Genomic DNA, 12,128 nt, shown 5'->3' with positions numbered 1-12,128 from the left:
GTGTCAAATTTTCTTAAAATGCTCCTGTGCAGCGCCGTGGGACGTTTTACTATGTTAAAGGTGCTATATAAATACAATTTGTTGTTGTTGTTGTTCATCTGGTTATCAGTTCGTCTGAAACTGGGAATACAAACTCTAGAGTTTGGCAGTGTTACAGCAAATGAGAGCGATTCATGAGGTATCACGGCTCCTCTCTAATTCTGCAGCGGTTGCTGCGATATATGCTATTCCTAAGACTGCAATTTTGTTAACAGGAAAAGGGCTAAAAACTCATTACACATCTGTGTGGGAGGTCGGTCGGTGTCATTTTTCTTTCTCGTTGTTCATGATGTGCAAAGACTTGTGGATGAAATGGGATTTTGTCAATTTCCATTGAACATTTATTTAACACAAATATGGGGGTACGGTAGAATCGTGGTTATGTTACTGGTGGAGTAATGCAGAGGCCTAGACTAATGATCCGGAGACATGAGTTCAAAATCCCACCATGGCAGCTGGGGAAATTTCAATTCACTTAATTAAATAAATCTGGAATAAAAAGCTAATATCAGTAATGGTGACCATGAAACTACTGGATTATCGTAAAAACCCATCTGGTTCACTAATGTCCTTATCGAAGGAAATCTACCATCCTTACCCGATCTGGCCGATATGTGACTCCAGACCCACAGCAATGTGGTTGGCTCTTCACTACCCTCCGAAATGACCTCGCAAGCCACTCAGATTCATTTAATTAACTGAATTTAAATTCCCCGTTGCCATGGTGAGATTTGAAGTTGCATCGCCAGATCATCAGTCCAGGCTTCTGGATTACTAGTCCAGTAACATAACCACTGTGCTACCGTACCCTGTAGCGTACTTACATGAAGCAAGGTAGGAGGAGGCATTGTGGAGCATAAACACCGGCATAGATCAGTTGGGCCTGTTTCTATGCTGTAAATTCTATGTAATATGAATGGTTGTTTTAATTAATTTCCTATTAACAAAACTGCATTCTCGGGAAGTAAAAATTACAAAGTAAAATGGCCATTCCTCTCGTTCTGCCCCTGCCCACCACCCCCCCCACCCCCAAACAGAGAAATATATAGCCCCTTGCCATTTAGATGCAGGTTTTGATCTCCCACATACGAATTTCAATTTCCTTCTGCATTGGTACTAAGCCTATAACTCTCTACCACCTTCTGAACTGGAAACCTCCTTTATTATACATGCCACACTCCTGTTACTGGTAAAGAAACTACCCTGCAAATTTAACAGCTAAGTGTACGGTAGTTACATCTGAAAATAACATTTAGCTCTTGGTTTCCTCAGTTGATAATTGTATTTTTTGATAGTGATTGTTAGATTATGCAACTGATGGATCTTTCGTCAAAATCAAATTTTTCTGAAGATAGCTATAATTTTGAAGATTCTGAAGGGTTTTCTATTTGACTATTATGTTAATGTAAATATATGTTTAAATTCAGAGTTATTGATGTCAGCAATGTGGATGGTTTTAAACATTCTGAAAACCAAGCAAGTAACTCAATCTGTCTGAGAGACAAACACAGTGGGGTCTGCGGGAACGAGGGTTCACATTACCTGAGTACCTCAAATGTTCTTTCTGCGCAGTCTGTGAGACCAGCACACAATGAGTTAAAAGTTAAAACAGCTTTCTGCTGAACATGTGTTGTAAATTGTGTGAACAGGCCTAAAAGCCAGGATATCGTCATAGGAAAGTTAAATAGTAGAATGCATAAGAGTCATTCCGCCACATCTGTATTGGCCTGGAATATGTCAGCTTGTGTTTAAGGGAATGGAATGGAAAGAATTTATTACGGCAATAAAATAATTAGAATAGTTAAGTACATGTTTGTTGGGTTTATTTTGTTATTCTGTTGGCATATGTATGTATCTTTGATGTACTATGATTTATTGGTGGTATGCATGGAATGTAGTGATCAACGATGAAATTTGGTATAAGAAATGTGAATGAATGACTGTTCATTCCAGCTCACACTGGAATTGTGAAGTGTGGTGCCTCAGCAATAGCTCATACTGGTAGTAGATGGTGTGAGGTTTCAATAAAGACTGATCCTGCATTACTACAACTGAGTGCGTGTTTAAACTGGCGTTTAAAGTAACGAGATGAAAATGAGCAAGAAAGCAGTCCAACAGGGTCCAAAATAAAGTTTTGAAATTTCCAGGCGGAACTTACTTCATTAAGGTTTCTAGCTGCATCCCGTGCCGCAGCCATTGTTGGTGAATCGACCAACGTGTACTTTGTCTTGCTGGCATGCCATGCTTCACGGTACTTGACCTAAACGTTGAAAGGAAAGGCTTATGAGAAATGACATTGTAGCAGAGGAAGAATAGTGTGATCCGAGTCAGCAGAACATATACTAACATCGTTCAGGATGTCCGCACTCTGTTTAGCTGCAACGTAATCAATTCTGTCGGTCACTGGTGTAAACGGGAGGCTCTCCACTTTTGTGCGGTAATTTCTCTGTTGAAGACAGGACAATAGAAATTATTAAATGCAAGAATAGGGACAATATTTTGCTCTGTTGGTACAAAATTAGTGCAAGTATGATGCAGTGAACCTGCTTTATACTCACACCACCTTTTTCTGTAACAACAGTGAACAGATTCAAGTATACTTCCAAGTTCAAAGGCTCTTCCATTGTGCAGTTTATTTCAATTATCTGTATGACTGATAAAGATGCTGTACCTATTCACGCCATATTTTTCAATTGTTTTCTTTCCTCATTTAAGACTTCCCTGTGCGTCATTAAAATATGTGGACGACTGACCTGTTACCAGGTCTCTGTCAATGGCGTTATGCAGGTGTGTGAGCTTGGCTTGCTGTGTGGAGTTTGCACATTCTCCCCGTGTTTGCGTGGGTTTCCTCCGGGTGCTCCGGTTTCCTCCCACAGTCCAAAGATGTGCGGGTTAGGTTGATTGGCCATGATAAAAAAAAATTGACCCTTAGTGTTAGGGGGGATTAAATACGTGGGGTTACGGGGTTGCGGGGATGGGGCTTGGGTGGGATGGCTGTCGGTGTAGGGACCGGGTGCTGGGATTTGGATGATCAGCCATGATCTCGTTGAATGGCGGAGCAGGCTCGAAGGGCCAAATGGCCTACTCCTGCTCCTATCTTCTATGTTTCTATGTTTCTATGTTACTTCCTTGCAAATCCTTTGCCCTTCCCTGTGATATACACTTGACCTTTGTTTGGCCACTTCCTCAAATGGCAACTCTGAGAACAACTAGAGGTGTGCACCTACATCGAGATACATCGAGTTACATTGAGTGTACAGCACAGAAACAGGCCATTCAGCCCAACTGGCCTATGCCGGTGTTTATGTTGCACATGAGACTCCTCCCACCCTACTTCATCTAACCCTATCAGGATATCCTTATATTCCTTTCTCCCTCCTGTGTTTATCTAGCTTCCCCTTAATTTCATCTGTACTATTTGACTCAACTGTTCCACATTCTTACCGCTCTTTGGGTAAAGAAGTTTCTCCTGAATTCCTGATTGGATTTATTAGTGTCTATCTTAAATTTATGACCTCTAGATTTGGACTCCGACACAGGTGGAAACATTTTCTCTACATCTAACCTATCAAACCCTTTCATTATCTTAAAGACCTCTATCAGGTCATCCCTCAGCCTTCTCTCCTAGAGAAAAGAGTCCCAGCCTGGTCAGTCTTTCCTGATAAGTATATCCTCTAAGTTCTGGTATCATCCGTGTGAATCTTTTTTAGCACCTTCTCCAATGCCTCTATATAATTTTTATAATATGGAGAGCAGAACTGTTCACAGTACCCCTAGTGTGGTCTCATCAAGGTTCGATACAGGTCATTTCAGTGATACAATAACAAGCTGCCAATGCTAATAGATCTTTAGATTTGTATTCAACGCACTCTTAAAATCACCCTGAAACTAGTCATAAGACATTGATCCTTTCAAACTCCAAAAACACGCATGCACGTTTGCATGTGGATGCTATCTGCAGCCCATTATAATGTTTATACTCACATAGAAGGTTTTACGAGCAAAATATTATCAACCCGGTTTGGTAAAAGCTGACCATTAAAATCTGGCAAGGCGTGGTCACTTGGTATTTAAGTGATGTAAAGACACATGGGGGTAATTTCCACCTTTGCCACTTGGGTAGTATACTGGCAAATCACCCACACCCTATAAATTACCTGCTCGACTTTCAATCCACTGATTTCAATGGAATTGAAAATCTGGGGGTTCTATAATGGGCGTGCGAGTAAACTGCCAGTTTACCGCCCCAGTGGCGAGGCTGAAAATGACTTCCATGCATTTTGGACACATATGGACATATCCACTACAGAGCAATGTAAAATGCACATGAAAATTCTATTTGAATCATGGGCATGTGACTGTCAGTGACCACTATACCAAAGTGAACACAGCTATACGGTTATTATTTGGGCATTATCTTATGCCACTGATCACACGATGAAAAGGATCTCTCATACTTACATCACTTAGAATATCCTGGGCATGCTTCACTTTCTTAACATCTATGGAATCTGTTGGAGTCCATCCAATTCCACGTATCCACTCCAAATCCGATTTGTAATTAATCTGCATCAAATGACAGGTAAATGATTAATTCTTATCTTTTCTATTTCTAAATAACTCGGTTAAGATTACCTGTTAATAGTGATTCATTATTAGCCCATCTCATTTAAATAAATTATTTTTTTTCCTTAGGTTCTCCTCCACTGTACTCCATTTCCCAAATAAGAGTGAATGCTGCCTGGACATTAACAGGGACGGGCTACGTAGGCTGGGGGTGGTTTTTCGGACGGGTTCCCGCAAGCTGTAGAGTTTTACCTCCACAGCGCGCGTCTTTTGTCCTTGACAGGTTCCCCGGCCGGAGTCAGCCCGATTGACAGGTGAGGACTTCAGAGGAGGCCACAGGACCAAGTAGGTCCGATCCATGACTCCGGGGGGAGGAGGGGAGGGGGATGATCCACGACCCTGGAGGGAGAATGACCCCTGACCCCAGGGGCCTTTGTATTGGGGGGAGGGGTGTCTGATTGGGGGGGGGTGGAGCTTGGGGGGCCAGGTGGAATCACTCCTGCTCCTCCCGGCCCACAAGCAGTGCTGTAACGGCACTTATCTTCTCCCCGAAGTGTCCTCGCCTCCCTTCAGCTGCCGGGTTTCCCGAAGCCTGGAAAACCTAGCAGGCCACAGTTAAACCTGAAAAACAGGTTCAATCAGAGGCTGCCAGCACGTGTTAAAATATTTAAACTGCCAACCCGCCTCCTGGAAGCGGGTTGGCTGCCCGCCCCTTGTCCCACCTCCGTTGACCCCGGAAGTGGGCAGGTTGGAGGCGGGTCTGAGATTTAAAATGTTTTAACCTATGACCTGACCCCAAACCACCCCAAGGGGTACCTCACTTCTAACAGTGCCATTTTTCAGTTAGAACGGGCATGAACGGTTGACTCACTGTTCAGGTTTCTCCCCCTCGCCATCGGTAATCACCTGACCTCAAGTTAACATCTGCCCAAAATCCAACTGGGATCGAAATCGCATCATGCGGAAAAGAGTAGTTTAAAAAAAAAATCATTCATGGGATGTGGGCATCACTGGCAAGGCCAGCATTTATTGCCTATTCCTATATACTGGTGCCTGACCAGTTTATAATCCAATCAAAGGGCCGACACAGTGTCTACTGACACTCTGGACGAGCTCAATTCACTCATTTCTTCGTGTACAGAGCGCTAGTCACATTTATAATACCATTTTTGAATTAACCACTAATTGTATAATAATTATTCCATATAGACACCAAACAATGACAGTTGTCACAATGAAATGCTTTTCAGCACATAGATTAAATCTGTATTCTAAATAATATCTCAAGATTTATTAAAATTATATATCATCTTTCAGTATGAACTAATGATTCATAGAATCATAGAAAGTTACAGCACGGAAGGAGGCCATTTCGGCCCATCGTGTCCGTGCCGGCCAACAACGAGCTATCCAGCCTAATCCCACTTCCCAGTCCGTAGCCCTGCAGGTTAGAGCATCCCAAGTGCACATCCAAGTACTTTTTAAATGTGGTTAGGGTTCCTGCCTCTACCACCCTTTCAGGCAGTGAGTTCCAGACCCCCACCACCCTCTGGGTGAAGAAATCTCCCCTCAAATCTCCTCTAAACCTTCCACCAATTATTTTAAATCTGTGCCCCCTGGTTTTTGACCCCTCCGCTAAGGGAAATAGGTTCTGTCTATCCACTTTATCTATGCCCCTCATAATTTTATACACCTCAAGAAATCCCTTACTATTACTGCCCTATAGTTTTTGCACTTCTCAGAAATTTGTCTACATGTTTGTTCTTCTATCTCCCTCTCACTGTTTGGGGGTCTGTAGCACACTCCCAGCAGTGTGATCGCCCCTTTTTGTTTTTCAATTCGTCCAATATGGCCTCGTTTGATGATCCCTCCTCACAGCTGTAATAGTTTCTTTAATCAAAAGATTTGAAAGTTCAGGACAGAGCACCAACTTCAACATTTAATTTTACTCACATCACTCTGCAACTCATAGGCCTTCTTTGCCTGGATCACATCGTTCTGGTCTGGCAGACAGGTCCACTGGTGCAGGTAATGTCTGTAGTCAATGTCGCTGACCAGGGTCTGGCATTTCTTGGCCAGCAGGATGTTCAGCATGTCGACTGGCATGTTGAACTTGGCCTTAGTTTTCTGAAACTCCTTCTTGTACTCCTTGTCACTCTGCATCTTGCCTACGTGCATGCACCAAACCATTCTGGGGTCATCATGAATGTCACGGCATCCGACGTGGTGGCCAAGCTGCTTGCGGTAGGCTTCTTTGTATTTGTACTGTGAAGAAATGGCACAAGCACATCAATCTCAATTGGTATTTTAATCTAAAGTAGAAACGTTATTATGGCTTGGATTTTAGCCCGGAGGCGAGTGCCGTGTGGGGGACTGTTGTGAGGTCGGGAAGCCTGGAAGAACGAGTTTCCTGAATGTTCTGCAGTTTTTAACTGCAGGGCTCCTTTAAAAAAATTTTTGTCGGGTTCCTGCCCACAGGCAGCCTAATTGACAGGCAGGATGCCTTTCTGGTGGCCGCAGCCTATGCGAGCAGGTAGGTGTAGTGGGGGAGTGAGAGAGATTGTGGGGGGCAGGCGTCCCAATCGCGGGGGGGGGGGGGGATGTCCAATGGTGGTCGGGGGGAGCAGATGGTGGTCGGGAGGGGTCCGATCGCGGGGCAGGGGGATATCTGATGGTGGTCAGGGGGGAGCAGATGGTGGTTGGGGGGGGGGAGCAAACAGATCGCAGCAGGGGGTTTTACCGGGTAGCTTGTTGGGCATGGCAGAAACACTCCTGCTCCTCCTGGCCCACAAGCAGTGTGGTAAAGGCACTTACCTTAAGGACTCAACCCTTCTCTCCTCCTTTCAGCTGCCAGGTTTCCCGAGGCCTGGGAAACCCGGCTGAAATGAGTTCAAAGTAGAATGTCTGTTAAAATGAAGGCCGGCAGCCTCATTATAATAGTTAAATGACTAACCTGCTTTCCACGAGCAGACTGGTTGACCCCCCTTGTCCCACCTCCATTAAATCTGGAACTGAGTGGGTTCGAGGTGGGTTGGGTTCCTGTTTCAGAATTTTTACATTTTAACCTTAACATGACCCCAACCCACCCATTTTGGGGAATTAAGATTCAGCCCTATGCCTCTTTAACAATTGTTATTCACTTAATAATTTTAATTTTGGAGTCAAGTTGAAAAGTTAATTCCACCTGGTTTGTATTTAAAAAATAAGACATTATTAATTATTTTTTTATTAAATTATTAAATTAAGTGACAAGGATATATGCTACAATACACAGATTTTTATAAAATCATTATAAAAATATTTGTTTAATCCTTTTTCTGAACTGATTTAATTTCATAAACTGGATATTTTGTGATATTTTATGCCAATTTTTAATATAGTTTTGCTCCTTTTAATTACAAAGCTTCCTCCCGCGCCTTCTTCCAAATCTGAGAATCCTATTGTCATGTTTGAACTTCCATTTACAATCATGGACTGGGTGAATTTTGGCTCAATACCTTGTAATTTCAAGAAGTCAATCATTAAGGGTAATGATACAATTCAAAGCCGCTTCGCCAATCATACTCCATTTGGCTTAACTTCCATGGAATAACACATCTCCAGTTATACTGTCACAGTTTTCCTCATCCCTATATCAAATATACTGTTGGCTCCATTACATTGTCTCATGAAGCAGTCTAAAAATTCAGCTGGATAAGATTGCCGACTCCTGCACTTAGTGCTATCCATTCAGTGAGTATGCAAAGTTTCTCAAAATTGAATTATACAGACTTGGAAATACCAATGCCTCAAATCAATACAAGTTAAGTGATGCAACATAAAATAACTCTTCTACAGCACGGTAGCATAGTGGTTAGCACTGTTGCCTCACAGCGCCAGGGACCCGGGTTCGAATCCGGCCTCGGGCGACTGTCTGTGTGGAGTTTGCACATTCTCCCCGTGTTTGTGTGGGTTTCCTCCGGGTGCTCCAGTTTCCTCCCACAGTCCAAAGATGTGCAGGTTAGGTTGATTGGCTATGATAAATTGACCCTTAGTGTTAGGGGGATTAAATACGTGGGGCTACGGGGATAGGGTGGGATGTGTAGGGGTTACGGGGATAGGGTGGGATATGTGTTGGAGTAGGGGTTACGGGGATCGGGTGGGATATGTGTCGGTGCAGGCTCGATGGGCCGAAATGGCCTCTATCTGCACTGTGGGGTTTCTGTGATTCTGTGATGATCCCCCTTGCAGATGCAATGAAACAGACTTGAATAGGAGAACAGGCAAGTCAGATGCAGAAACTATAATGGTGTTAAAAATTAGAATAAAGGCTAGATGTGAGCTCCATTTATACCTAGTACATTACCAGTGCAGCAGTTTGCAACAGTGGTCTATTTCAACTGATATTCTTGTATGAAATCTAATAATTCTCAATTGGAATATTAGGTAGGACAGATGTCTGAGACTGGCAGGTTCAAAGGGTACAGGTATCATATATTTTTCAGTGTGAGGGCAGCTCTTACTAACATGTGTATCTGTCAAATTGACCCAATTTACCATGGCACTGTTTACCGTTACTCAACACTACAGTGAAACATCATTACAACAAACTCATATGACAAACCTCTGCCTTTGTCTTACCACAAAGTCCATTTTAGTCAAAGCCTCAATGCAATGATAGAATAAAGTTACGAATTCTCATAAACTTGCAATGAATAAATTTGACGATACAGAATTTGAATAATTAAACAGCATGTCATTCTGAAAAAGTAATGATGTAAAAGAATGAGTCTACATTCAGTTGGTGATTTTTGTGAGTTTCAGCTCCTTGTGGATCTATTAGAAATGACTTGCAGTTTTATGCACTGTGCAAATGACTCAACAGGAATTTACATCCACAAAAACTTCAAAAATTCAGTCAAAGGTTTTATACTTACGTCACTTGCAATGTTTCTGGAAGCTTTGGCACTTTTGATTGAGATAGCGTCAGCACGATAGTCAGTGATCTTCTTCATATCTTCCCAGCTCTCTTTGTAAAGTTTCTGTAAAAGGACAGAAATAGCAATTGTTTCACAACCTAAGTACTGCAGTATGATTTAAAGAGTACGGCTGAATTGGTATAAAGTCTGCGACAGTAGGTCACAACTTCACACAGCTCTTGTCTAATTGATATTTAGCAGCCAGTGACTGATACACCAGACTTTTGGGGTCAGATAGTGCAGTGCGGGATGGGTGTACAAGAACTTAGCTTGTTCATACGAAAATCCTCTGTCTGCAATTTTAACCCATTAACCTATTTAAAATAAACAAATGAATACCTCCATTAAAGTAGTAGCTATAGGTATTTCATACTAATTTTTAAATTGGACAGCTAAATTCACCCTGTTTTGTGATACTTTTTTGGGTTGTGCACCTTTACACAACGTTACATAAGGCAAATTCCTCCTTTAAGACACTCCTTAAAACCTACCTCATTGACCAAGACTACTAATCCAACTTGTCAATTCAGCAGCAATTTATGTTGTATTTACTGTAAATAAATACTTTACACTCACCTGACTAATGTTGGCGGCATTGGATCTAGCCAACAAAATCTCTGGTGTATCAGGAAGGACGTGGATCTGTAGCTTGTCTTTCTCCCAGGCTTCTTTGTATTTCGCCTATGATATTCCAAGCAAAAAAAAAATCATCAAAGTACATTTAACACACAATCAATTTAAAATAAGTGAAGGGGAAAGCATAAGACCATTGAGAGATCTTAAGTGTCTTACACCACTCAGCTGGTCCGCGTTGGTTTTAGCCAGCACTATGCTAGGCAGGTCAGCAATGCTGGTGAACTTGATCTTATCAGGAGGCTGACGGTAGAGCCGCTCGCTGAGGATCTCCTGGGCTTTCTGTACTTTCTTAACATCGAGAGAACCATCGGGCAACCATCCACAGCCACGGATCCATTCCAAATCAGCCCTGTACAGCCACTAGAGGAAAGGTCAGGGAAACATACCACAGACAATAAATTGGGTATGAGATTAATCAGGATATATGTGCACTGAAAAATAGGATGAATTACAACAGGCAATTGAATTTGTTCGGTAAAATATATGAAAATCCATCTCTGTAACTTTCTCTAGCTCTATAACCCTCCGAGATCACTGCACTTCTCCAATCCTGGCCTCTTACCCACCCAGATTGTAATCGCTCCACTATCGGCGGCTGTGCCTTCAGCTGTAGACCCTAATCTCTGGAATTCCCTCCCTAAACCTTTCCACCTCTCTACTTCTCTCTCCTCCTTTAAGATGCTCCTTAAAACCTCTCTCTTTGACCAAGCTTTTATAAATACTTCATCCATACATGAATTTTGCTCTACCCCACCATCACTGCTACCTGTTGATGCCCTCGTTTCAAGGAACGCAATGGCCTTGAAATTATTAGTGCATGAAGGTTTCAGTGGGTTGTCTGAGATTCCCCTTTGATATGATTTAACCCACTTATTGCTCATGGGTTGATAGCTCTGCTAAAACGTCACTAAGAGGGATTTCAGACAATTGCATTAAGCATTTGTGCGCTAATATCCCATGGTGTAATTTCAGGACTTCACTTCCTTCCTGAGAGGGTTGTCCTATGAGGAGAGATTGAGTAGATTGGGCCTATACTCTCTGGAGACTAGAAGAATGAGAGGTGATCTCATTAAAACATATAAGATTCTGAGTGGGATTGACAGGGTAGATGCTGAGAGGTTGTTTCCCCTGGCTGGAGAGTCTAGAACTAGGGGTCACAGTCTCAGGATAAGGGGTCGGCCATTTAGGACTGAGATGAGGAGAAATTTCTTCACTCAGAGGGTCGTGAATCTTTGGAATTCTCTACCCCAGAGGGCTGGGAATGCTTAGCCGTTCCATTATATTCAAGACTGAGATCGATAGAACTTTGGACTCTAAGGGAATCAAGGGATATGGGGATCAGGCGGGAAAGTGGAGTTGAGGTCAAAGTTCAACCATGATCTTATTGAATGGCGGAGCAGGTTCGAGGGGCCGTGTGGCCTACTCCTGCTCCTATTTCTTATAATCTTACAACCTTATTCCCTTACCTCTGCTGAAAAATGAATTAAGTCATGCTACTAATATCTCAATGATTGTCCTGAATTTATTCTTCTAAAAATGTGATTTATTTTTAATAATTAATAATTATTTTGACTGAAATGGAAATATATTAATTCTCACATCACTCTGCAATTCATAGGCCTCCATACGTGTATGGACCAGACCATTTTGGGGTCATCGTGAACGTCACGGCATCCAACATGGTGGCCATATGTAGAATCTGACTTCTCTGGGCTTTAATTCCTCAATTCTTTAAAAGTGGCTCCTCTCCTGCTACTGATGTATGTGAAGATTGACCTCTGTGCATGCTTACCTTCAGTGACTGGTGCACAAGGACACCCAGGTCTTGTTGCACTTCCCCTTCTCCCAATCTATTGCCATTCAGATAATAATCTGCCTTCCTGTTTTTGCCACCAAAGTGGATAACCTCGCATTTATCCACATTATATT

The 12,128-nt window shown here is 42.5% G+C and overlaps 1 protein-coding gene across 20 annotated transcripts in view; it reads right to left on the bottom strand.

Annotated features, from left to right (window-relative positions):
* neb (nebulin) overlaps positions 1–12,128 on the bottom strand; it is a 347,384-nt gene that overhangs the window by 133,943 nt on the left and 201,313 nt on the right. For all 20 annotated transcript variants that reach the window (XM_085986921.1, XM_085986920.1, XM_085986925.1 and 17 more), the window contains 7 exons: positions 10,356–10,559; positions 10,140–10,244; positions 9,522–9,626; positions 6,559–6,870; positions 4,501–4,605; positions 2,387–2,485; positions 2,198–2,299 (listed from right to left, as the gene is read on the bottom strand). In XM_085986921.1, the coding sequence (XP_085843047.1) occupies positions 2,198–2,299; positions 2,387–2,485; positions 4,501–4,605; positions 6,559–6,870; positions 9,522–9,626; positions 10,140–10,244; positions 10,356–10,559 (1,032 nt within the window). The remainder of the gene's footprint in view (positions 1–2,197; positions 2,300–2,386; positions 2,486–4,500; positions 4,606–6,558; positions 6,871–9,521; positions 9,627–10,139; positions 10,245–10,355; positions 10,560–12,128) is intronic.

This window comes from Somniosus microcephalus, chromosome 4, assembly GCF_052327205.1.
Source record: "Somniosus microcephalus isolate GS21.2 chromosome 4, FLI_Smic_1.0, whole genome shotgun sequence".
NCBI classification, from domain to species: Eukaryota; Metazoa; Chordata; class Chondrichthyes; order Squaliformes; family Somniosidae; genus Somniosus; species Somniosus microcephalus.
Note: the sequence above shows the minus strand (reverse complement) of the source record. Positions and strands in the feature narration are given on the sequence as shown.